Source organism: Mus pahari, chromosome 15 (assembly GCF_900095145.1).
Source record: "Mus pahari chromosome 15, PAHARI_EIJ_v1.1, whole genome shotgun sequence".
Lineage (NCBI taxonomy): Eukaryota > Metazoa > Chordata > Mammalia > Rodentia > Muridae > Mus > Mus pahari.
This window is the reverse complement of record NC_034604.1, coordinates 60,971,929-60,999,219: the sequence shown is the minus strand read 5'-3', so window position 1 is coordinate 60,999,219 and position 27,291 is coordinate 60,971,929. Positions and strand designations below refer to the sequence as shown.

The 27,291-nt window shown below is 48.3% G+C and overlaps 2 protein-coding genes across 2 annotated transcripts in view; one reads left to right on the top strand and one right to left on the bottom strand.

Moving 5' to 3' along the window:
* Nucleotides 1–4,780, top strand: part of Afg3l2 (AFG3 like matrix AAA peptidase subunit 2) — a 46,191-nt gene extending 41,411 nt beyond the window's left edge. Inside the window, exons 16-17 of the mRNA XM_021214253.2 lie at nucleotides 1,821–2,015; nucleotides 4,031–4,780. Coding sequence (XP_021069912.1) covers nucleotides 1,821–2,015; nucleotides 4,031–4,273 — 438 coding nt within the window. The 3' untranslated portion in view covers nucleotides 4,274–4,780. The remainder of the gene's footprint in view (nucleotides 1–1,820; nucleotides 2,016–4,030) is intronic.
* A 2,018-nt stretch (nucleotides 4,781–6,798) lies between these two features.
* On the bottom strand, nucleotides 6,799–18,997 carry Tubb6 (tubulin beta 6 class V). Its single transcript, XM_021214352.2, has 4 exons — nucleotides 18,886–18,997; nucleotides 18,278–18,386; nucleotides 16,635–16,745; nucleotides 6,799–8,229 (listed from the first exon to the last, which is right to left on the bottom strand). The coding sequence occupies exons 1-4, from the start codon at nucleotides 18,940–18,942 to the stop codon at nucleotides 7,163–7,165; spliced, it is 1,344 nt and encodes a 447-aa protein (XP_021070011.1). The 5' UTR covers nucleotides 18,943–18,997; the 3' UTR covers nucleotides 6,799–7,162.
* Nucleotides 18,998–27,291: the final 8,294 nt, after the last annotated feature.

Here is a 27,291-nt window from a genome sequence, read left to right as displayed (position 1 = left end):
ACTTTTGCAGAGGACCCAAGCGTTTACCCCAGAGCTCATGCTGGACAGCTTACAACTGCCATAACACCAGATCAGATCTGACTCCTTTGACCACTAAGGGGCACCAGAACTCATGGGTAAAGAAACATACAGATATACACATAAAACTAAAAAAAAAAAAATTCCACTTTAGAATAATAACTTACAGAAGAAAAAAATTGTGCCATAGTCTTCAAAGTTTTCCCTTAGGGTCCTGCATGTAATAATGCTTATGGGTAGTTTAAAATTTATTTTTCAGAATGTTTATTTTTTGAAATATGGTCTCATGTAGCTCAGGCTAGTTCTCACTTGTAGAAGGTTACCTTGAATTGTCAGGGTTTCAGCATGTGCCGCAATGCCCAGCTGTAAAGTTTTAATTTTAAAAAAGAATTCTTTTGTCATTGAGGTATATGAGTGCCTTGGCTGTGTGCATGCACATAAACCACATGTGTGCCTGGTGCCCTTGCAGGTCGGCAGAGGGTGTTGGACTTCCTAGAACTGGTGTGTCAGATGATTGTGAGCTGCCACGTGGATGCTGGGAACATCCCTGCTCCTCTCTCTAAAAGCCCTCGAGTTTACTTTTTAAGCTCTATGTCTTCACAGCAGCTTGACAACTGAACTCGGGACCTTCCCGCACCTGTCCTTTGTCACTCCCCAGGCAGCAGCCTCTCTCCTGTCCCTGCCTTCTTCAGCTTTTACCACAGGCGGCCACAGCCCAGAAGTAGGCTCTTTTCTTTGGGCTGACATGGATGGCTCCTTTGGGAACTGTTCTCCACTGACACAGCTCTTTGCCTGTCCTCCATGTCTTCTTTGAAAGTAATATTTTCTAACTAGTTTTTTTTTTTAATGTTACATTTCCCCCCTAAGATATTATTGCTTATAATTTGCTCTTATTTCTGTCTAATCTTTGTAAAAAGTATTTTTTTTCTCCTGTGTGTACTTCTTCCTGCCTTCTAGCACCACGTGAGCCTGTGTTTGATTCATGGGTTCCTTTCTGCTTCCCCCTGCTGGCCTCATTTCTAGAACAGTGGGTCACAGTTTCCTCTGCTGCAGACCTGCCTGTCCATCCTGCTTGTCTTTCCTGGAGACACTCTGCATCTTCTTTCTTTTTCTCACAGTAACTTCACAAGGCATCCACCTGCTGTCCATCCTGATCTCAGGAGTGGGAAGGGTGAGAATGCGGTGAAGTGGGGAAGCCTGTGCTTTCCCTCGCTCTGGAACTGGAGTCACAGATAATAGAGAACCTCCATGTAGGTGCTGGGAACTGAACCTGGGTCCTCTGGAAGAGCATGCAGTAGAGCATGCAGTGTTCTTAACCATTGAGCCATCTCCAGCCCTGGTCCTTGTCTTTCCAAGTCTTGTTTTGATTTTACCTCCAGAAGCTTCTCCCTCACGCAGTGCTGTCTAGTGTGGGAGCCTCACGTGAGTCACAGTGCATCAGCCTCTCCATGTTGTCACGTGAGTCACAGTACATCAGCCTCTCCATGCTGTCCCTCAGCTCCATGGACACAGTTTGTGAAACATGCAGATGTCATCCTGTGTCCCACGTTCTCGGGTTGCGACTGTGTGTTCACAGGGAGAACTTGTTGGGAGTTTGCTCACATCAAGAGCTTCTAGCTCTTCACATCCCTCACAGGTAGAGAAGCCTTCGTGCTTCAGAGCTGGTGCAGTTTGCCCACAGTTTCCTGAACGTACAGGATGAACTTAGTCATACTTCATCTTTGTTCACTCTGCCAGCCCCTGGTGTGAGTCTTAAGGGTGAAGGTCCTCTGTCTAACCTATTAGTCCTGGGTCCTTTTCAGATTGTTCAGTTTGGCATGAACGAGAAAGTGGGGCAGATCTCCTTTGACCTCCCACGACAGGGGGACATGGTGTTAGAGAAGCCGTACAGTGAGGCCACTGCGAGGATGATAGACGACGAGGTGAGGATACTCATCAGCGATGCCTACAGAAGGACTGTGGCTCTTCTCACAGAGAAGAAGGCTGACGTGGAGAAGGTAGGGGCCCACATACAGATGAGCTTGTGTGTGTGCATACAAATGTCAATCAGATGATAATTCTGTGGAATTGGCTCTCTTCTTCCACCTTTTGTGGGTCTAGGAGTTTAATTGAGGTCATCAAGGTTGCTCAGCTAGTCTTTACCTGCTGAGCCTTCTTGCCAGCCTTGTTTATTTTCTGAGGCAGGATTTTTCTGTGTAGCCCGGGCTGGCCTGAAACTCATTGTGTAGACCAGGCTAGCACCAATCTTGTGAGGATTCCCCAGCCTCTGCCTTCTGAGTACTGGAATTCCAGGGGTGAGTTACCCCGTGTGGCGTCCTGCAGATAGATGGTTTAGTGCCTTCCTTCCATCTGCTCCCCGTGCTTCTTTACTCTGAGCTGAGTGTCTTCCCTGTGCCTGGGGAACAGAAGCAGGAGCTGTTCTGGTTCTCATGTTAGATGACGAGAGGCTGTAAACAGCTGCTTTAGGCCATCCGCATTCCCGGGGGGCTTTGCCAGAACACCCATGAACCAAGTAGTTAAAAATGAAAAGCTGCCAGAATCGAGATCACTATCTCTGTGCTGGCATAGAGGATGCCGACATGATGGAGGTGAGTGTGTGTGTGTGGGGGTGCACTTACTGTACCCCTACCTAGATGCATGTCCTTACAGTGTTTGGTGGAAGGAAGATATGTTGAGTGGGGTAAGGATCCTGAAACACTGGATTCTAGAAGTACTTTCTGACCCAACAGAGAAAAGAAAGCAAATGAAGAGAGTCAAGCCAGCCAGGGAGTAGTCTATTGTGAGGAGAGGGGCTGAGGGCTTTGCTCAGGGCCTAGCTGTGGAGGAAGGACTTGGCAGGTTGTCTGAGGTCCTTCCAGAGAAGGGGAACTGGCTACCACAGTACCAGCTAAGCCTGCAGCTTCCTCAGGTACCTAGAGTCATTTTCCCCACTTTACAGAGACAGACAACAGAGAGAGGTCATGTGACAGCATAAAGGTCACAAAGTCAGTGAGTGGCAGAGGCGGCTTTCTGACCCACTGCAGAGCTTTTGCAAATAACTCAGCCTGCGCTGTGTCCCTGAGAGCTGTGGGTACTTACCCTTGGAACGTGACCAGTCTGAGAGGTGCCGTGAGGGACACGCTGGGGTGGAAGTGTTCAGTTGATGTGATCAGACGTCCCCTGTAAGCGTGACTAGGGCTTCAGTGGTTACCCATGACTGGGCTGTGCACTTGCATGTGTATGAACAGGTTGGGAATCAGAGGCAGCCTTAGAAGGAATCCTAAAGCTTTCATTTCCCCTGTGCTCCATTTAACAACAATAAAGAGAAATGCATTCGGCTTAGTCTTGTGTAAAGGTTCCAGATGAGGACCAGCCCCAAGGTGATGGCCTCCTCAGTGGCACAGTCTACTCTTCCTCCTAAGAGCAAGCACAGCGTGTGCTACATGTCCTGTGCTGTGCTTATCTTCATGCAACTATGTGCATTCCTTATTACAGCTACATAATCCTCAATTGTATACGTGTGTCCCAATTTATGAGACATGTTCTGTTACCTTAGGTTCTTTTTTATCTTTTTCTTTTTTGTTTTTAAGTTTTATTTATTATATATAAGTACACTGGTGCTATCTTCAGACACACCAAAAGAGGGCATCAGATCCCATTACAGATGGTTGTGGGCCACCAAGTGGTTGCTGGGAATTGAACTCAGGGCCTCATGGAAGGACAGTCAGTGCTCTTAACTACTGAGCCATCTCTCCAACCCTTTTTATTTTATATTTTAATATTAGAGTTTTCTGATGTGTATGAGTGTTTGCCTGAATGTACGTGCGTACACAATGTGCATGTCTAGTGCTCTCAATGACCAGAAGTAGGGATTAGACCCCTTGGAACTAAAGTTATGAGATGGTAGTTTGCTGGGAACTGAACTCGGGTCCTCTGTAAGAGCAGCAAATGCTCTGATCATTTCTATAAGTAGAAATCTTAACTTTTGAGTAGATTTTGCTAAGTAACTTAGTGGGAATTGCTTGTATTTCAGGTTGCTCTCTTACTGTTAGAAAAAGAAGTACTGGACAAGAACGACATGGTTCAACTTCTGGGTCCCAGACCATTTACAGAAAAGTCCACATACGAAGAATTTGTGGAAGGCACTGGCAGCTTAGACGAGGACACTTCTCTTCCTGAAGGCCTTCAGGATTGGAACAAGGAGCGGGAGAAGGAGGAGAAGAAGGAGAAAGAGAAGGAGAAGGAGGAGCCGCTGAATGAGAAGGTTGTCAGCTAGGCCCAGGGCTGCAGGCCCCTTTCCTTTGTCCTCCCAGGGCTTCAGTCTGTTGGAGCAGCAGCCGTCAGAACAAGGGCCTTGCTGCAGAGCCGAGTCAGCCAGGCTGTGAGGATGGCCTCCACTGCAGCTGAGGGCATCAGCACCTGCACTAACTGCACCAACTGCCCGGGGCTGGGGAGGAGACTCTTCCTCTGCCCTCATGAACAGTGGCTGGAACAGGAGAGACAGCACCACCTGCCGAGTCTGTCCCGTGGAATCCTGTCACCCTCTCTTCATTCCTCCTGTGACATCTCTGCAGACGTGCTGTGAAATTCAGTTGGAGTCCTGATAAGAATATTTTGATTCAACCAAATATTTTCAAATTTGAATTCAGATCACTTGTTGCTGTTTCAATGGAATGGTTTTCTATAGAGAACTGTACCATATTTAAAAACATGAATGTATTATGTACATATGGATTCTTTCTATCAGAAATAAAGGTGGACATTGTACTTTTTCCTGAGCATATGAGGGTTGCCCTGCTGTGCTTATGTTTAGAAAACATAATGTCAAGAAGTTAAGTGTTCTTTGTCTTGGAGATGGACTCCTCAAAACCTCACCTTGCTGGTCTCTTCGGCTCCCACAGAAACCCGCAGCCTTCCAGATTCATGCCCCGACCAGTACTGTTGGATCCAGGAGCCAGTCATTGGGAGTAGGTGTGGTAACTGTTCAACTAGGTCCCCTGAGCTGTCATGACTAGGTGGACATCGTGCCATCTAGGCTACACTGCCCTGAACCATCTGAGTTCAGAGAGGCGACGGTGGGTCGGGGTGTGTGCTGGGAGCTGTTGCTCTTCTCAGTCACCAGGAGAGGGTTACACAGATGGCACAGTGAAGATCGACTTTCATCTTCTAATGAGATTTTGAGGTTTGAGCTTTGAGGTACTAGCTAATTTTGTTTTTTGTTTGTTTGTTTGTTTTGTTTTTGAGACAGGGTTTCTCTGTATAGCCCTGGCTCTCCTAGCACTCACTTTGTAGACCAGGCTGGCCTCGAACTCAGAAATCCGCCTGCCTCTGCCTCCCAAGTGCTGGGATTAAAGGCGTGTGCCACCCCCCCACCCCCTGCCTAATTTTGGTTTTTTAAAAATCAGATTTACTATGCAGACCAGGTTGGCCTAAAAGTTGTTATGCACTGAACTTACAGCAATCCCCCTGCTTTGGCTTTTGTTTGTTCGTTTGTTGTTTTGTAGAGATTGATTCATTTTTATCTTTTTATGTGTGTGGGTATAATGCCTGAATTTATGTCTGTGTGCTACATGCATGCCTGTTGCCTGAGGACAGAAGAGATATTAGATCTCCTAAGACCACAGTTGTGAGCTGCTCTGGGTCCTATAAGAACAGCCAGTGTTCTTAATGTCCCTCCAGCTTTTAGCACTTGTGAGTGGCGGGTGCCTGTGAGTGGAGGTACCCATGTTAGCCGGACAGTCCATCGGGTCCCCTGGAGGATGATGGGATTTAAAAGAGCCATGCGCCTAACTCCCAGCTTTGTGTTTGAGTATTGGGATTCTAGAGTGAGCCACATGCCTGGCCATTTCATTCTTTCATCTGCGTCCTGTAAAAACATTCCAGCTTGCCTAGTGCATCGTTGATGTGGGAACAATGTCCTTTTAGGCATACAGAATACAGTGGCAACCCTGGGGTCATCTTCCAGTGGAGGTAGGAGCTATTCTTGATAGTGTATGATGCTCCAGCCCAAGCTTTGCAGTGAACCAGAGATGCATACATCCATTTAGGTACCTCAGCTCTCACCAGCATATCTGCTCTGCCTGGTCAGTTGCAGAGGGACCACACTATACCTCATTTTCTCCCCACTTGATGCTTTTGGAAGGTTGTTCAATGGGAAATTGTCTCACGGCCGTGAGGCCCACTTAGTCACGTGGGTATTTTAGTGGTAGATGAGCTGTTATCAGACTTGGGGCCCTTGACAGAGTAGTAGTAATGCAATTTGAGCCTCTCCTGTGGAAGGGAGATAACTGGCCAGAGACCAGGTTGCTTCTAAAGCAATGGAAGAAACGTCCTTCAGTGGCTTGTAGAGTGGCTGGTTCTTAACTCCCCTGAAGGAATTCAAGTTTCAAGCAGGTAGAGCCAAGACTTTGGGCCCTGAAAAGTGTCCAAGGGTTCTCCTGCCCTCATGTGTTCTTCACCTGCCTCACAATAATTGAGGTGCCAGCAGATGCCAGGTTCTGGCAAGGCAAGGGGCAGGAGAATGGTGTTTCTCTTGTGCTGGAAGAATGACAAAGTTTGCACATGTGGGATGTCAGTGGTACCCACCTCACCCTTTCCCTCTTCTGCCCAGGGATGGGAATGGCAAGGTTTAGCTGTGTGGTAGGTAGCTGTTGAAGCCTGACCACCCACAGCAGGCCCTACTCCCTACTCCAAACAGCTATTTCCAGGACAGATAAGATGTTCTGGCATCTCACAAAAATAGGTACCTGAAAAACAAGACTACATAACACAGTGCTTTGATGAAGTTCAAGAGACCAACGATCAGGTTTAGGATTTTATTATGAATGGATTGTCATAAAGTTCCATAGTATGCATTCACTTAAGGCAACACTGTGTGACTTTAGTTTTTATCACCAAGGATGAAAAACAAATCCCTATTCTAACTCTGGGTTGGGAAGGGGGCTCAACAAAAGGTGGTCACTTTCTTCAGCCCTGTATGACCCCCTACTTTGCTTTCAGGGTTCCTATATAAAATCTCCCTGGTCTGCTGGGACCATTCCAGGTAACTTGGGGAACGGTGTGGTGTATTTGGTTTGAGAGGGGCCTGTGACATGCTTAGACCAGGGCACCATTCCCACACCATCAGGGCTAAGAGCAGATGTACACTGTAGCATCTTATGGCTCCCTATTCGTTGATCTCTTCTTCATCCTCATCTTCAAACGCCTCTTCCCCATCATTGACCGTGGCGTCCTGGTACTGCTGGTACTCGGACACCAGATCATTCATGTTACTCTCGGCCTCGGTGAACTCCATCTCGTCCATTCCCTCGCCGGTGAACCAGTGCAGGAAGGCCTTGCGGCGGAACATGGCAGAGAACTGCTCCGAGATGCGCTTGAATAGCTCCTGGATGGCAGTGCTATTGCCAATGAAGGTGGAGGCCATCTTCAGGCCCCGTGGTGGGATGTCGCACACGGCTACCTTGACGTTGTTGGGGATCCACTCCACAAAGTAGCTGCTGTTCTTGTTCTGGATAGCCAGCATCTGCTCATCCACCTCCTTCATGGACATGGGGCCCCGGAAGACAGTGGCGACGGTCAGGTAGCGGCCATGGCGTGGGTCACAGGCAGCCATCATGTTCTTGGCATCGAACATCTGCTGTGTGAGCTCAGGTACTGTCAGGGCACGGTACTGCTGGCTGCCCCGGGCTGTGAGGGGGGCGAAGCCAGGCATGAAGAAGTGGAGACGTGGGAATGGCACCATGTTCACAGCCAGCTTGCGGAGGTCGGCGTTGAGTTGGCCAGGGAAACGCAGTGATGTGGTGACACCGCTCATGGTGGCGGATACCAAGTGGTTGAGGTCCCCGTAAGTGGGTGTGGTCAGCTTGAGTGTGCGGAAGCAGATGTCGTAGAGGGCCTCGTTGTCGATGCAGTAGGTCTCGTCGGTGTTCTCCACCAGCTGGTGCACTGACAGTGTGGCGTTGTAGGGCTCCACCACGGTGTCTGAGACCTTGGGTGACGGCATGACGCTGAAGGTGTTCATGATGCGGTCCGGGTACTCCTCTCGGATCTTGCTGATGAGCAGTGTGCCCATGCCTGAGCCCGTGCCACCGCCCAGCGAGTGCGTGAGCTGGAAACCCTGAAGACAGTCGCAATGCTCACACTCCTTGCGCACTACATCCAGCACCGAATCCACCAGCTCCGCGCCCTCCGTGTAGTGACCCTTGGCCCAGTTGTTCCCGGCACCCGTCTGTCCTGCAAGGCAACAAGATTCCAAAGAGGTGTCAGTGACCTGCTTTCTCCCATCAATATGTTTTTTTTTTTTCAGTGAAAGAGACCGGAGCAAAGAACAGAAACCAGGCTGTAACAGGTACCTCTCACAGTACCTACAAGGCAGGTGAGCAAGCACTTCTTCAGACAGGCCAACTATACATCCAGGGACCAGGGTCCTGCTCATTAAAAGAGTACACTTTATACACTGAGGCCCTGATTCACCTGGAATCAACCTTAGGGCATTTTATTAAACAATATAAAATTTTAAGATACATTTGTTTTGACCAGATAATGTTGTTTCTTTTTGTTTTGAGTCAGTCTGCCTATAGCCCAGGCTGGCCTCCAACTCTATGAACCCCCAACAGGCCAGGCTCAGATTTTTAAATAAGTTTGGTACATGGTAAAGTTCAAAGAGGATACAATGTATACATCATAGTTTTGAGCTTCCTGAACTTTGCACTAATCCAAAAATGCAAAACACTTCGAAACCCAAAACTTTCTGAGCACTGATCTGACGTCATGAATGGAAAATTTCATACCTGACCTCATGGGACAGGCCCTGAAAACATTGTAGGAACTGCCTTCGGGTTCTATGCATAAAGTGTATGAAAACCAATACACGGTCACTATCCCAATCTGCAATGAACCTCCATATATATATGCAACTATTCTGACACCCCAAAATCGGGCTTCAGGGAGTTTTAGATAAAGAATGTTCAGCATGTGCTATGTACAAACATTTATTCTCTTCTCAGGACAGTAATTTGTCTCAAGACAGGATCTCTCTATTGTAGCCCTAACTGTCATGCAACTCTTTAGTTAGACCCAGGCTAGCTTCCAACTCACAAAGACCCACCTTAGCCACCAGAAAAGCTAAGACAGAAGAAGGTGCATGCCACTATGCCCAGCTCCAAAACAGTAATGATGTTCAGTGTGAACAGGGCATCTCACTCACCACCCAAGATTACTTTCGCACATTTTTTTTTTTTTTTTTTTTAGAAACTATTGATTTTGCACCTGTCACTGAAGACCAGCGCAGAGGTGATTCCTACCCTTGAATTATATCCAGTCCAGTCATGCAAAGGAGCCTAGCACGCCCCCAAGAGTTCTGAGTTTATGAGAGGAGTCCAAGTGGCTAGCAAAGGCCATCTAGTCGGCCAGTGCGCTGTAGAGTGGCTGCTTCTAGCCAACGGGCCCTCTCCACCTTCCTTTACAGAAGAAACTCTGATTTGGAAGGGCTGATGCCTACAGTTGAAGCACTCTCTTCAGTTTCGTTAATCACAAAACTTACACTCATTACTAGAGAAAACATTTTCCCCAGCCTGTAGAAATGCAGACCTGTGTGTAATACAAGATATGTATGCAAGCTCATGATGGGATATACTTTTTTTTTTTTGGTTTTTCAAGACAGGGTTTCTCTGTTTAGCCCTGGCTGTCCTGGAACTCACTTTGTAGACCAGGCTGGCCTCGAACTCAGAAATCCGCTTGCCTCTGCCTCCCGAGTGCTGGGATTAAAGGCGTGCACCACCACACCCGGCTATGATGGGATATACTTAAAAAGGGTTCGAGGGAGAACAGGGTGGGGGGGAATGTATTTAGTCTCTGCTTTTCTGAGTGCTGCACACCTCCTGTTCTGACAATGCATATCACATGACACTGCTACAAAAAGTTTAAAATTGCAAATGACAATATGATTATAGGGCCTTGGAAATATCTGTGTACTTTCCCCAATTAGTTCATATATGTGAGAGCTACATTAAATATTACCCAAATTGGATTAAGGTTTGATGATCATTATACTGAAACAATCATGTCTATATGTACACAGGATGATTCATGTTTTATGTCATTGAATTTTATCTGCAGACGGGGTGGAAGCACATGCCTTTAATTCCAACACTCAGGGAGCAGATTTCTGAGTTTGAGGCCAGCCTGGTCTACAAAGTGAGTTCCAGGACAGCCAGGGATACACAGAAACCATGTCTTCTCTTGAAAGCAAAAACAAACAAACAAACAAACACCCTGCATCATTGCATGCCAAAAATCAAAGGTAATCTTCCATTAAGATATATTTGCAGGCTAGAGAGATGGTTCAGTGGTTAAGAGCATTAACTGCTCAGCAGTGGATCTTGGTCATTTCCTGGTACCCACATGACAGCTCACAACTGTTTAACTCCAGCCTTAGGTTATCTAGCACGCTCTTCAGGTATTGCAATGCATGTGGTACACCTACATACCTATGGTCACTCATATACATGTTAAAAAAATAACACCTTAAAAAAATCTTCAAACTCAATAGGCACATTTTATGAGATAATCAAGAGAACATGTAAATATGTCTTTAAGTGAATTACTTTAAATATCAATAGGGCTGGAGAGATGGCTCAGCAGTTAAGAGCCTCTTGGGTCCTGAGTTCAATTCCCAGCAACCACATGGTGGCTTGCAACCGTCTGTAATGGGATCTGATGCCCTCTTCTGGTGTGTCTGAAGACAGCTACAGTGTACTCACATACATAAAATAAATCTTGAAAATAAATATCATCAGTAACAAGGAGAATTGCTGAATAAGATGCACAATGGAAAGGTCCTATGACTGCCATAAGATGCACAATGGAAAGGTCCTATGACTGCCACAGAAGAGGTCTGCCGTATGTTAGTGAACGTCTCAAGAGACTTCAGGAGTGTGTATAGCATAACTTCATTTCCAGAACACCAAATCGCTTGTGTGTACAAACATGTAAGAGTGAGTGTATGTGGAAACCCCCCGTACAAGTTATCTGCCCCAAGCACCTATATTAGTTACCTATCCAAGGGTACCATGGGACACCATGGGACAGAGGCGGTCCCCGTAGTTACACTACACACGCATGCGATGTTTGGACAGGACACGGGAAGACACTTTGACTTCACTCAGTGATGAAAACATTAATCACGTTTCAGTATTAAAAGGTGGCTTTCGAGCTGGCAGCCCGGCATGACCACAGTGGCGTCCCTCTTGCCAGCCTCAGGAGGGTGGTTCCAGCTCTTGCTCCTGCCATTGATGACCCTCTGTGTACAGTGCTGCCCCAAGACCATAGACAGAACAGCTGTGTGGCTGCATGGTGCTCAGGGCAGACACCTGCTCCGTGACGACAGCACACCCTGATAGGCACTGGCCCCGCGAGCCTCTGAGGTAGCCACTTTCTTGCTTTGCTTTTCCCTGGCTTAACCTTGTCTGAGATGGGCTTCTCTCCCATCCTGTCGAGTTGTGCTACCCAGGGAAGCCTGGCTGGTTTCTCTGAGCAAACTCTAAGGCGATGTCTTGGGCATCAATGACTGCGATAAAACACCATGACCAAGAGCAACTTGGAGGGGAGGGTTTATTACACGTTATGGTTTATAGCCCATCATGGAAAGAAGCCACTGCTGGAACTCAAGGCAGGAGCTGGCACAGAGACTGTGGAGGGGTGTGGCTTACTAGCTTGCTCAGCCTGCTTTCTTATAGAACCCAGGACCACCTGCCCAGGGATTGTGGCCAGACCCTCCCACATCAATCATTAATCAAGAAAATGACCCACAGGCTGGTGGTGGCACATGCCTCTAATCTCTGCACTCGGAAGACAACAGTAGGCAGGTTTCTGTGAGTCTAAGGCCAGCCTGGTCTACAGAGTGAGTTCCAGGACAGCCAGGGCTACACAGAGAAATCCTGTCTTGAAAAACCAAAAAAAAAAAAAAAAAAGAGGGAGGGAAAAGGAAGGAGGGAAATGCCCTCAGGACTAGCTTGCCCACAGGTCAGTCTGATGGGGGTATTTCCTCAACTACAATTCCCTCATCCGAAAACACTAGCCAGCAGATTGTCATTGTCCTTCTTAAACCCACAAACTCACATCTACCCCTCCCCACACAGCTCAGCAGGCAGCAGCCAGGCTAGGCCCAAGGCCAGGCGATGAGAGGAACAAACCCTGAGGTCAACTCAGAACTTAGGGTTGTGTAGTGGGAACTCAGCGTAGAACCATCGCTGCTTTACAGAAGGACCGCACACACTGTCAGAGCCTTGGAACCATTCATTAAAAGTGCAGACCACGCAGAAGGGCAGCTGAAGGCAAGGCAGAACCTTAAATCAAGCTTGCTCAAGCTTTAACTGTTCCAGTGACACTTAACTCCTCCAGTTTATGCCAGCAACTCAGATCCGTCCCTATCCGTAGCACGGATTAACCCCAAAATATTTTCTACTCTTGACACAAAAAAAGGAAGCTGGTGACTTTAAAAAAAAATATTTTGCCCTTGTCTCCTAGCAACGGATCATCCCCGCTTAAATATCTGGGGGTCATAAGTTGAACATCTACACGGTGCGTTCGGCCGTTAATCAGTGACTCCAGCTTGTTAAACACAGGCTGCAAACCTGATGCTTGGCAGGCACACTGCAGCCCGCCTAGACTTTCCTCACAGTCCTCCCTCTGGTTCTCCTCCAACTCAAACTGAGGGAAGAATTAACTCGGCCAGCTCTCCGTGCTCCCTGGCTCCTCCTCGGCCAGTCCTGCATCTGAAGGAAACCTACAAACCTGCCAAAAGGCTTTAAGGAAACAGCCTGTCTGGCGCTTAGCTGCCTTCCCACAGTCTCCTTGGCAGGGGTGCTATGTACCCAGCAATTAAGAATGAGAGTATGATCATGTCATTGGGAACTCTCACTTTTTTAAAACTATATATTACTAATGCCATTGCTGGTTTTTTTGTTGTTTTTTTTTTGTTTGTTTGTTTGTTTTTGTTTTTGGCCTGAATCAGAGTCTCTCTGTGTAGCCCTGGCTGTCCTGGAGCTCACTAGGTAGACCAGGCTGGCCTTGAACTCACAGAGATTCACCTGCCTCTGCCTCCCAAGTACTGGGACAAAAGGCGTGTGCCATTCCAAACTACATCCAGAACTGAGATGGCACCAGCTTACTGATTCAGTCTTTTGGGGCTGAGGAAGGGCCCTCCCTCACACCCTTCCACCAGCTGAGCCCTGCCTGACAATGCTCTGTTCTAATCTACCAAAGCCAGCTAAAGGCTGTGAACCAGCCGAGATGAACCATCCATGAGTCAGCTGTAATTTAAACAGTTCCAAAGGAGGACATGAGTTCAGAGCCCCAGAGCCCATAAACTCTGCTCACTGTCAGTATAGCCATCACAAAGGGAAATCTGAGTAATAGGCATTTCCCACAAGTGAGGATTTTCTTTTTATAAAGACGAAGTTTTGTTCGGTAGCCCAGGGTCCCCTCAAGTCACACTATATAGACCAGGCTGTCCTTGAATCCAGTGACCACCCTGCTTCAGCCTTCTGGGTGCTAAAGGTACAGTTATGACCACCACACCCAGGTTATCTTAAATAAATCACAATTCTCAATTAAAAATAGTGTCCAACTTGTTAAATTACAATGAAAGAATTTTTATGTCAGGACTTGTTAAATGTTTAAACATTCTGCAGTGAGCATGGTGTCACACAACCTTTAATCGTAGCTCTTGAGAGGCAGAGGCAGCCAGGCAGGTCTCTGAATTTGAAGTCATCTTGATTGACACAGAAAGTTCCAGGCAAGCCAGGACTACATAGTGAGACCCTACTTCAAATAAATAAATTCTTTTTTTTTTCTTTTCTTTTTTTTAGTTTTTCAAGATAGGGTTTTTCTGTCTAGCCTTGGCTGTTGGAGTTCACTCTGCAGACCAGACTGGCCTCAAACTCATAGAGATTCACCTGCCTCTGCCTCCCAAGTGCTAGGATTAAAGGTGTGCACCACCTTTAATTATACCATCCCATGTAATTAATTCTTAACAGGGAGTGGGTGAGGGCTGCAGAGATGGCTCAGTGGTTGAGAACACCTACTGTTGCTCTGCCAGCAGACACAGCTTCAGTTCCTTGTACCATGGTTCGCACACACGCCTAGAAGCTCCAGCTCCAGACGATTTAACACCTTCAGACTTTTGTGGGTATACACACACACACACAAATAGAAAATAAAAAAGAAAAGCCTATTATGGTAGTATATTCAAGTTCCAGGTCAGTCAGAGTTACACAGTGAGACCCTATTTAAATAAATATTATAAATATATGAAGGGTGTGTGTGTGTGTGTGTGTGTGTGTGTGTATGTGTGTGTGTGTGTGTGGAGAGATGGCTCAGCAGTTATGAGAACACTGCCTGCTCTTCCAGAGGACCCAAGTTCAATTTCCAGCAACCACATGGTAGCTTACAACCATCTGTAATGGGATCTGATACCCTCTTCTGGTGTGCATGTGTGCATGAGATCAGAGCACTCATATGCATGAAATTTTTCCTAAATGTATATTTGTGTATTACATTTGAAAAAAAATATTTAAAAGGGAAAGAGAATGCATAAAGGTACAAGAAAGTTTGGGAACAGTTTTAAATGCCAAATGCCATTTTCTTCTGTGTGTGTGTGTGTGTGTGTGTGCACGTGCACACCTGGGTACAAGCCAGAGGTTGATAAGGTCTTTCACTCAGTGCTTCCTAGCCCCGGCTCCCTGCCTGTGAACTTCTAAGTCCTCTCATCTGTGAGAGGCTGGGACAGACCTGTGCTGCCACACCTAGCTCTATGTGGGCTCAGGGACTTGATCCTGGTCCTGGTCAGGCTTCTGAGGCAAGTGCTTTCTACACAGCCATTACCTCACCTCAGATGCTCACAGCGCAGGCCCAGAAGAGTCCCTGCCAAGCCCCACAGGAGCTACTAACCAAAAGCTGTTCAGGACTGATCCGTATAAAGCCGGTCCCCTTCCCTGCTGTGACAGCAGTGGCAGCCAAGGCGGGTCTTTTTCTGTCTTTCTTGTTTCTAAGACAGGGTCTTATGTAGCTCTAGGTTGGCCTCGAGCATCCTATGTAGCGGGAAAGGGCTGTGAACTCTTGATCCTCCTGCCTACACCTCTGAGTGCCGGGATTACAGGAATCAGTACACAACCTTTTTCTTTCTTCGGAACAGAACCAGGCACGGAAGCTTTGTAGGAGGCAAGATTGCAGTTCCCACGGGGAGCATTGCTGTGACCCTCTGCACACCTAACCATTTGATTCCGTCTCACTAAGGACTAGAGAGTCCCAGTGCAGGTTAAACAGCAAGGCCACAGTTGTGCAGCAAAGGCATGGGCCAGAACACTGGTGGCTGTGACCCCATATCTGCTCGGGCTCAGTATCACAATATATTAATATAATAATTATAATAAATATCATAATTCTTCTTCTCTTCCTCCTCCTCCTTAAAAAAGAGTCTCACTATTTCTGTTTGTTTGTTTGTTTTTTTCGAGACAGGGTTTCTCTGTGTAGTCCTGGCTGTCCTGGAAATCACCTTGTAGACCAGGCTGGCCTCGAACTCAGAAGTCTGCCTGTCTCTGCCTCCCAAGTGCTGGAATTAAAGGAATGCGCCACCACCGCCAGCCAAGTCTATTTCTGGCTGACCTGAATCTCACTATGTAGTCCAGGCTGACCTCAAACTCACAGAGATCCACCTGCCTCTGCCTCCCCAATGCTGGAGGTACAGAAGTGTTATGTGTAGCCGGGCGGTGGTGGCACATGCTTTTAATTCCAGCACTTGGGAGGCAGAGGCAGGTGCATTTCTGAGTTCGAGGTCAGCCTGGTCTACGAAGTGAGTTCCAAGACAGCCAGGGCTACACAGAGAAACCCTGTCTCAGGAAAACAGAACAAACAAAAACAAAAACAAACAAAAAACCAAAAGGGTTGTGTGCTATGACATGCCACAGAGTGCTCTTCTGTCTTGTTTTGTTTTAAATACAGTGAGATTTGGAATTTTGCCTTGATAGTTTAAGCCATTTTGATCTATAACTTTTTCATTATGTTTAGTAAAACTACTTAGCCTCGGACTGGAGAGATGGCTCAGTGGTTAAGAGCACCGACTGCTCTTCCAAAGGTCCTGAGTTCAAACCCCAGCAACCACATGGTGGCTCACAACCATCTGTAATGAGATCTGATGCCCTCTTCTGGTGTATCTGAAGACAGCGACAGTGTACTTAGATAAAATAACAAATAAATCTTAAAAAACAAAACAAAACAAAAAACTACTTAGCCTCATAGGAAACACTGGTGTTTTCCTTCCTTCCTCTCAGAATTGCTATCTGCCTGGGACCTTCTGAAGAAGGGGCCGAGATGAAGAGATTTCAAAACATTCCATCTCTGTAGTGCCCCTAGACCAGGAATCATCCTTAGGATCGGCCCACTTCTCTGGGATATACTCTGCCTCTCACAAGCGTGGCTCAGCATCCCTAACCTGAAAATTCAAAAAGACTCCAAAATCTGAAAACGTTTAAACGTTACCTACAAAGTGCCACAAGTGGACAGTCCCAACCCAACCCCTGGTACCACGACAAATACATAAAAAGGAAACAAACACAAGCAAGCCAGTAGGTGGAACCTACCGAAGATGAAGTTGTCAGGCCGGAAGAGTTGCCCAAAAGGCCCAGACCTCACGCTGTCCATGGTGCCAGGCTCCAAGTCCACCAGGGCGGCCCTGGGTACGTACTTCTTAGCTGGAGAGGGAAAAAGCCCACCAGAGTTCACTTCCAGGTTTCTGGAAAAGTCGACTCAGCAAGTCCCACCAGGCCAGAGCTGCCTGGCAGGGATAACCAGTGTCCTTTCAGAGAGGGTATTGCAAGTTTCTCTATCACAGGTTCTAGGCGGGACTAATGGGAAATCAACACTCCTGCCTGCTTCGTGTCCACTGTATTTCCCAGTTCACCTCCAACACTCCTGTTAAGACAACTGCACTACTCTAGCTTCAGAGAAATAAACAAGATCTGTGGCAACAGTCTGGCCTTCCGTCTGCTTTTTGGCACCTGTCCTATGGACATTCCCATACATACATACATACACACACACACACACACACACACACCCCAAAGCTGTCTGAGTAGCTCCTCCCAGGTGCCAGCCCAGGGGTTCTGTGTCCCTTTTCTTCAGACTCAAATGAGTTCTTCGGTCATTTGAGTAGACTGTGCCTTTGTAGCACAGCACGACACCAGGGCAAGCTGTAGTTCCCATCCCGTGAGGATGGGCTTTGCAGGAACTGGAGTTCCACCACATCCTGCTTGGCTCTGCACAGGACCAAGTTGAGGAAAGGGTCAACAAATGTCACCCGGTGAATAAGAGGAAGTGCAGTGAACACTGGCGTTTCTCTTAAGAGCTGCCTAGAACTTCCATGTGTTTCAGGTCTACTTATATGAGCAATATCCCATGATTCATATCTACCGCCCTTGCCAGTTCTGGGTGAACAGGTGGGAAGTAACTCTAAAAATCTGGTGACTCCAGAGAGCGTCTTGGAAGCGCTTTCAATGTCATTCCATGGGAGCGTCTGCACATGCCATTTCTCGGTGTTCTTTCTGTGCCCTGGGATTTCGTTGGTTTGTGAGGTGTGTGTCCCACTTTTATAAAACCTGCCTATAAACTAGCTTTCAGAGGACAGAGGTGCTATTATTCCCAAACTGGGATTACCCAGAGTCTAGAATTTTACTAATCCCCCATTAATTACTCAGAGCTGTCTACAGTTTTGGCGTACAATGAATATAACTTTAAGTGAAGGACCAGAAAAATCACTTAAACGAGTGTTCCTCAAACTTTAAGCTCAGCATCCTTAATAAAAGATGCCTTTGAAATTCCATTCCATTCGATTGTTCTGGTCCATTCTTTAAAAGCTTAAGAAAAGGATGGCCTGGGAATGATGAGATTATTTCATAACCTCAACGGATGGCTTGGTTCAAGCCTTCGGGATAGGCCAGATCCCACAGTTTGAACAGCCCTGGGGCGGGCTTCCCGCTCCAGGGGGAGTGAGGGAGTGGCCGGGCATCCAGCTCCATCCCGCCCTAACTTTTTTCTGAGCAAACTCTCCCGGCGCCAAGACCGCATCCCGCGAGCCTCTCCGCTCCGGGTCCAGCCCGGGTCCCGGCAGGGTACGGTCGGGTCCTGTCAGGGCATGCCGGAAAGGCAGCCGGGAAAGGCCAGGTGCCGGCGCCGGAGGCCGGGGGGGGGGGGAGTGGGGGGGACAGCCCGAAGCCGCGCGACTCACAGGATGACTCATTGTAGTAGACGCTGATCCTCTCCAGCTGCAGCGCTGAGTCGCCCACGTAGCCTCCGGCCTGGTCGATACCATGCTCATCACTGATCACTTCCCAAAACTTGCGAGGGGACGGCGAAGGGACAGAGAGTCAGACTGGGAGCCTGAGAAGTCCCCGCCACCCGCACCCGGACCTGTGACCCGCTTCCCGAGTCCTCAGACTAGGGCGCAAACCCTGGGTCGAACCCTGAGTCAGCCCCCTGAGAACCATGGCTCATTCTCTCCGCCAGGTCGCCGCTGGATCTCAGTCCCCGGGGCCAGTTCTCGAGGACGCACCCTTCGGGACCGATGGCCCACTCTCTGAGTCGGGCCCCAGGGCGCACCCTCTGGAACCCACAGCTGGGACCGTGGTCTACTTCGAGCCGGATCCCGAGGGCCAGCTGGCCCACTCTCTGGATCGGATCACTGAGTCTGCCCTCAGGGACACAGGGCAGGCTCTCCGGGACTTGCTCTCCCAGAAGTGGCAGGGTCAGCCTGGGTCGGAGAAGCAAGGTTGGGTCCTCCGAGGCTGGCGACGCTAACCACCCACCCGCAGGAACGAAAAGCGCGCCCGGACCCACCTTGGTACCGATCTGGTTCCCGCACTGGCCCGCCTGGATGTGCACAATCTCCCTCATGGCGGGCGCGTCTGCGCTCAGGCGCTGGCTCTCCCGACTGCGGCGTGACTGCGGCCGGCCGCGCGCTCCCGGGACTTGACCCTGCTCGGCCCCTCCGCCCTCGCCTTCCCCTCCAATGGCAGCTGGCTGTCCCGCTTGCAGTCCCCGCCCAAAGGCTAGCGGGCGGATCCCAAGCCCGGCTCGTGGTCCTGACAGCTGGAACCCTGGGCGTCGGGCAGGGAAGAACAGGGTGGACTGGAGGGGACTCCAGAGGAGGAGGGAAGGGAAACCCTAGACTCTCACTGCTCCACGGTGCTGTTAGTACCCAGGGTATTGGTCATCTGTCACAGGGTGAGTTACAACGCTCCCACGAGAGCTGGGAGAGCCACCCATAACCCTGCGAGTGGAAGGCGGTCTTTGGGACCCGACGTGGATTATTTCAGGTTGTCTCACTACCCTAGGCACGCGTATTTAGCTTGCACCTCTCTGCCTGCCTCTCCAGCCCCATCCATAAAGTGACTTCACCGCTGCGTTTGACTAGCAACACCCTCATCCACGCAGCCTCCCAACAATGTTGGAAAGCGCTTGCTCTCTCGGGCAGGGCTCGCTCGCTCGCTCGCTCGCTCCCACCCTCACCCCCTCAACTTTTGAAAAAAAAAAAAAAAAAAAAAGCAAAACAGAACTGAGCGCTGTCATGAGGGAGGGGCACAAGTACACAGGCGCAGTGCTGCTGGAGAGAGGACCAGAAGAAAGTGACCACAAACAGCCCGTCTTTGTAGCCTCAGCGGAGGCAAGGGGCTACTCGGAGACAACTATGATGCCCAAGGCCCCAAGTTTCTTGTATGATGGCTTCCAGTCAGGTCTTGACCTCAGCAACTTTGCCACTGCTGGGCATTCCATCCTGGGAGGCTATCCCCCGCCCCTCCAGCAGGCAGCCTCTTCTTAGAAGCCCATGGGAGGCAAGGATCTCACCCAATGCCAGTGGGAAACACCAGCAGGTGGAAATCAGGGAATCCTTAGGGACCCCGAGAGGAATCAGCCCTGGGTGATGCCTGAAACAAACCACTCGCTTTTCCTTTCTGATGTTAATACTTCGGGCTTCACTTTCCTCTTTTGTTAAATGAAAGGCTTCTCCTGGAGGCACCTGCCTGGCTCTCAGATGCTGGGATTCTTTGCCACCTGTAGCCTATGCAGCCATCAGAGATTCCCAGCTGTTCTCAAAATAAATGCAGCCTGGCGGTGGTGGCGCACACCTTTAATTCCAGCACCTGGAAGGCAGAGGCAGGTGAATTTCTGAGTTCGAGGCCAGCCTGGTCTACAAAGTGAGTTCCAGGACAGCCAGGGCTACACAGAGAAGCCCTGTCTTGAAAAAAACAAACAAAACAAAAAAAGCATTTTGGTCCATCACAGCAACAGTTACCCTGAGACAATGTATTTACTTGTCCTTGAAAGGGGGCAAAAGACATTCAAAAACATTTTTCTTCTAGAGCTTTTCAAATGTTTCCAAATTTGGGTATTGTTTGGCCCACGGGATCTTCCCCTCCCCCCCCTCCATCACCCTAGCACAGTTCTCCTGCGTTAGACCTCCCAGAGCAGAGCTCTCCAGTAATATTCCTGGAGAAGCTGAGAAGAGGCCACAACCTTACCCAGGTGCCCCGGAACCACAAGCCTGAACCTATCCAGCTCCGCATACGGGGCATTCAACTATCTCAGCAGCCTCGGCTTGCCTTGGCTCAATGTAATTAGCGACTCCCAGTAAATGCTACCCTTTCCTTCTGCTCGGTGAGGAGTCTAGGGTAGGAAGAGGCCGTGGAGGAGCTGTGCAGTTCTGGGGGTGGTGGTGGTGTCTGCTCTTTATCTTCAGTTCTTGAGTAGTTTAAAGGACACCACCCACTTTTACTACAAGGTGGTCCTCGGGCTATGATCTGAGCCTGTGGTTTCCTGTTGGGGCTAGAAAGTGGGTGCCGGGGTGACTCCAGGAACTCTACCACAGAGACCAGGATTCAATAAGGAATAGCGTGACTTAATGAAGTTTCTAGAGTTTTCCCCCTCCCCCACCCTGTCCCCCACACCGTGGTAAGAAAATAATGAGACCTATTGCCAGATGTTTTTGTTCAGAATTCATGGGCTTATCATAATACTAGTAGGTGTTCTAGCAGATGAGAAAAACGGGGCCAGCTCAGACACATCACCTTCCTGACAACTCTACCCTAGGTCTGAGGCTTGCCCAGGATAGTGTAGGAACATAGCTTAAGCAGAATGTGTGCTTTGCATTAAAGAGGCTTGGGGCTCACTCCCCTGCATACACACACTCATGTGCACATATCCTCCAGGGTACACGCACGTGCACACATCACACAAACCTGGTTTGGTGTCTGGAAAGTCAGTTGCAAATTTAGAACTCTAAGCATCCTTGGATCTTATCAGGGAGAGACAGTGGGATGTCGTTGGTATCTTACCTGCAGTCTCATCTCCCTTTGTCCCACCCCCAACTCCCCCACACTGGGAAGGGTCCCTCCCATTATAGTGACCCTCCTACATCCAACCCAAGGTCATCCTATCACCCACACACCCACAGAGACCATCCTCAGGCCACCGGGATTCAAGAGACCTGGAATGCAGAAGGTTCAGGAATTCCAGGTCTGGGGCCACAGCACAGTCTAGAGCAGTTAATACATTGGGGAGGCAGCCCAAGGGCTCTTATCTGGGTCAAGGGCAGTAGTGGCTGTGACTCAGACCCTGGCCTACTGCGAAGGGGCAGCAGGTGTATGTCTGGTACATTGTGCCTTCCATAAATCATTATCCAAGCTTAATTCTCTGCAAGTCCTCAAATCCCACCACATGTCATTTGAACCAATGTCAGTGAGTGTGTGGACATAAATATGGCACATTTCAAGGCCAATGGCCTGAGATGACCTGGTTACAAATGGGACTAAAGTTTACAAAGGTGGCCTATAAATTGGCTAGTGTGGACTGTGTTCAGCTCGTTGTAAAAGCATTTCCTAGCCGGACATGGTGGCGCACACCTTTAATCCCAGCACTTGGGAGGCAGTGGCAGGCAGATTTCTGAGTTTGAGGCCAGCCTGGTCTACAGAGTGAGTTCCAGGACAGCCAGGGCTACACAGAGAAACCCTGTCTCGAAAAACAAACAAACAAACAAACAAACAAAAAACCAAACCAAACCAAAACAAAACAAAAAAAGCATTTCCTTGGTTCCAATTCCTTTATGTATAGGAACTAAAAAGCCAACCAAAGCTCACGGGCTGAGGGAATAGAGGAGGGTCGCAGATGAGGAGCCCGGAACACTGCAAGATGCTCTGGGAGACAAGGAAACACAGCATGGGTTCTCTGCTGCAGGGAACCCCCAGATGTCTCAGCCCTCTGTCTGTACACTGCAAATTAGACAAAACCGTGCCCTGTAGGTGTGCTGCAGATAGTCATGTCTATAGCTCAGTGGTGGCAAAAACAGAATACAAGTAGGGACAGTTAGAATACAGCTGGACAGTTGGAGATACGCACTTCATACGAATGTATTTGAAAACTGTTTCAGTTTCATGTAGCATGGCCTATCTTCACATTTTGATAAGTATGCCCCTCATGACACACAGAAAGGCCAGGCTGGCATTTGGAAATTTCAGATACAGTACTCTGAATTATTTGCTGGATGAGGTTAGACCCCAAAGAGTATTGCCTTTGCTGTAGCATCTCTGCTTGGGTCCTTGGGATCTATTTGAATATTAGGTAGACATTTGTCCCTGTACATCAAATGACACCCCTTCCTAAGTCAGTAGTCCCTTCAAAGGAAGTTGTGAGAGACCCATCACACAGGACAAGTCTTGCCAACTATTTGTTCTGTAGAAAATGTGTTGGAGAAGCATGGAGACAGGAATCCTGGGAGGCCTGTCTGAACTGCAAGGGGCTGCAGCTGGTTCTACCACTCCAGCCCTGGTGTCTCCTGTCTCCTGTCTCCTCCACCCAAGGTCCTGGTTCCTCTGGGTTAGGTCAGTAAGTCAAAGCTGTTCATGGGGTTTTCAAACCCTGGATCTAAGCATCTCAGACATCTTTCCTTTCAGACAGCGATGGAGACTGAGATTATAATTTGCTTAAACTGTGACAAGCTGTGCAGCCCTCTTCACTGGGCTATTCGTTTTCTCCATCTTGATTATTTCAAAAAACCATGTCTGTTAGTTTTATGTCAACTCGACACAAGCTCTAGTTATCTGAGAGAAGGGAGCTTCAGCTGAAAAAAAAAATGCCTTGACCATAAGACTGGGCTGTGGGTAAGCCTGTAGAACATTTTCTTAATTAGTGATTGATGGGAGATGGCCCAGCCCATTGTGGGTGGGGCCACCTCTGGGCTGGTGGTCCTGGGTTCTGTAAGGAAACAGGCTGAGTAAGCAACGTGGCACAAATCAGCAAGCAGCACCCCTCTGCATCGGCTCCTGCCTCCAGGTTCCTGCCCTGTGTGAATTCCTGTCTTGGATTCCCTCAATGGGTTGTGATTCAGGATTTGTAAGCCAAACAAAACAGTTCCTCCCCAAGTTACTTTTGTTCATAGTGTTCCATCACAGCAACAGTAACCCTAACTAAGACAGACCTTCGTAGTATATCATCTGGAAACTAAACTGGCCAGCTGTGCTGGACAGAGCCTCTGTGTCCCTAGCATAGTGAGCTAAGTATTAAGGGATGTCCATCCTTGTCTAGACACCACTGATTTATCTCTCCCTTAAAAGTCTCTCTTACAGCTGCACACATTACTGTGTCTACTGCACACCACGAACTGAACTGCCCTCGGCTCAGGGACTGCAGAGATGCCTGAGACAGACCCTAGACTGAGTAGGTGTGTCCAAGAGCTCCGCAGACTGGAAAGATGGCAGCAGCGACTGTCTGGTGAGTATGGGGTTTACACTGAGTTCTAAGGGGGGCTGACCAAGCCGTCCCTGGAGAGAGGAACACAGGCTGCTTCTCTCATGCCAAGGTAGGGAGAGAGCAATCAAACAAACGAATGAAACAAAACAACAATGACATAAAACAAAAAACAAAAACAAAAACTCCAAGTAAACCAAAAAAAACCCCCCAAAAAACAAAAAAACCAATCAAGCAACCAACCAAACAAACAAAAGATTACGAATGGTAGCTAAAACTCTAACAGGTTCTTGGAACAATTTCATGGGACCTGTTCAGAGTTCCTGGAAAGTCCAGAATCTGGACACTCATGGCAGCCCCTATTTTAGGGCCTTCCTTCCAGATAAAGTGGGTAGGATGTGGTACCCAGGAAGGACCACGTTATTGGGGTGGAAACAGGCCCATAGGAACCAGGAGGAACATCACTGCTCTGGAAGAAAAATGGAAGTGGGGGAAAGCCAAGTCTCAGGTTCAGGCCCAGGCTTGGCCAACCTGACCAGGGGTGGTACGGCATGAATAGACAGGAATGTATCTGGGAGCCTTTATCTGAGGCTAACGGAGTACCATGGGCCCAGTCATGCAAGGATGTGAAAGCAGGCTGGAGTAGGGCCCACACATGATAGTTTCTCACACATGGCAGAATGTGAGGATGTTACAAACTGACTTGGAAACAAGCATGGAGGAGTAGTGTGTGCATCGAGGTAGATAAACCTAGGGGGGCCTGCTGTGCAGAGACTGTGTGGTTCTATTCCTGTGCAATGGCAGAGAGTGGAGTAATGTTTGTCAGGTCCGGGGAGGGAGGGAGGGAGGGAAGGAGGGAGAGATAGTGAATGGATTTCTAAGGGAGTGGGTTTCTTTCTAAGTGGTGAAAATGTCCAAAGATAGATTGTGGGCTGGGGTTACTGATCTGTGTCTGTCCATCGAATTGATCCCTTCAAATGAGCAGATACATGGTAGGTCAGTTGTAGCTCATCAAAGCTCTTTTTTGAGACAGGGTCTCACCATGTAACTCTGGCTGGCCTAAAACTCTCAGGAATCTGCCTCTGCCTCTTGGCTTCAATAAAGCATCAATGTTCAATAAATGTTAAAAAGTAACTATTGGTAAATCTGGGTGAGTGACCCATACCTTTAAACTCAGGAGGCAGAGTGGGGCTAAAAACCCACGCCGGGTCAGATTAACTCCAACTCCCACACTAAGACAAGGTGCATGTTCCTTCCAGGACACTTTATCACTTACCTCAATCTCAAGGAGAAGGCAGAGGAGGAGGAGGAGGAGGAGGAGGAGGAAGGAGGAGGGAGAGGAGGAGGTGGGGGAGGAGGAGGAAGGAGGAGGGAGAGGAGAAGGAGGGGGAGGGAAAGGAGGAGGAGGGGGAGGGAAAGGAGGAGGAGGGGGAGGAGAAGGAGGAGGAGGAGGAGGAGGAGGAGGAGAAGAAGAAGGAGGAGAAAGAGATCTAAAGCTAAGGAGATGACTCAGTGAATTGGAGAGATTGTAACTACTTGTATAACAAATACTAATTATGTTTCCCAAAAACCTGCTTATTCAAGAGGGTCTGCATGTAACTTCTGGGAACCTGCCCACCCCACTTAGTTCTGATTGGCAAATAAAGATGCCAACAGCCAATAGCTGGGGAGAACAGACAGAAGTGATTTTAGGATTCCTGGCCTTGGGACCAAGAGGAGGAAGAAGAAAGAAGACACCCTTCATGTTGGGAGAGTGTGGAGGAGAGGAGAGCCTGAGAAGAGTGGAGGACAGAGAGGCATGGCCACCATGGGAAGGAGCCTGAAGAGCTCAGCCCAGAGGGTGCCCAACCGGGTCCAGGACAGCCAAGACAGAACAAAGAATTAGTAAGCACTAACTCGGGATTAACTGCATGGAGGTTAGGCAGTAGCCCAGCTATTGTGTTGTAAAATTTAAAACTTGTTTAAGGTATAGTAAAATATAAAGGTTGTGTGTGTTTTGTTTAGGAACATAAACCATTGAGGTGGGTAATGAACCTGCCACCAACATTTATTATTTCTACAATAGTGAATAAAGTGCTCACTATGCAAGCCCACAGAGGATCTGAGTCCTCTAAATCCCATGCAAAACCAGTACAGTGATGCCGTGGTCCCATGGTCCTACTGTGAGTGTGGAGACTTCCTGGCCAGCAAGTCTAGCATAGACAGCATCACACAGCGCAGGGACTCTGTCTCAAACACGCTGGAAGGAAGGCAAGGACCAACACCTAAGGTCGTCTTCTGATCTCCACACATGTGCTGTGGCACACCGTGTGCACACACACACAGACACACACAGACACACACACACACACACAGATACACAGACACACACAAACACACACACAGACACACACACACAGACACTCACACACACAGACACTCACACAAACACATACAGACACACTTTAAATCTAGAGCCTACATATAAGAGAAAACACAGTATTTGCCTTTCTGTCTGGCTTATCTCATTTAGCCATCTCTAGTCACATATTTCCCCAACAATGCCATGGTCTCATTTTTTCTTTATGGTCGAATAAATTCCGCTGTCCATATGACCCTCATTTTCTTCCTCCATCCGCATGCTGACAGACATCTAAGCTCACACAAGGCTTAGCAGTGATGACTTGTGAGTTCGCCAGTGGGGAAAACATTGTCTCTGAGCTGGGCATGGTGGCACACGCCTTTAATCCCAGCGCTCGGGAGGCAGAGGCAGGCGAATTTCTGAGTTTGAGGCCAGCCTGGTCTACAGAGTGAGTTCTAGGACAGCCAGGACTACACAGAAAAACCCTGTCTCGAAAAACCAAAAAATAAAAAATAAATAAAATGTTGTCTCTGACAGAGTCTTATTCTTAGTATGTGCTACGTATATCTACATTTTCTCTTTACTTTATCTTGGTTTGTTTATTTATTTTTGAACTCACTATAATTGCCTTAAACCACACTCCAGGCAGTTCACCCTTTTCGGTCTCCCCACTAAGAACTAGGCCCAGATCCATCTGGGTTTATGGGGATTGCCACACCCTCCTGAGCTGATGTCTGACAGCTTTATTCAGGCATCGTTTACACCTGGAAACCTACCTAGTTCAAGTATCTTCTAAACAAACTCGAAGACTCCTGGCCAACAGACTGTACGTTCTGACTGGGACCCACTCTCCTCCTTACTGGGTCCCCGAACACCACATCTTCCAAAGAAAAGTTTTCATTGAAAATTGTATATGTATACATATGTGTGTGCTTATGGAAGTATATGTCATATACATATGTGACACAATAATTGCACATATTTATGGGCCACAGCATGGCATTTCAGTGCCTGCACACAAGGTGTGACAGTCCTGTGGAGTAACTGAGCCTCAGACACTGTGGTAGTTTGACTGACAATGGCCTCTGTGAGTTCAATTTGTGCACTTGAATACTGGGATGGGATTTGAATACTGGGATGGAATTGTTTGGGAAGGATTAGGA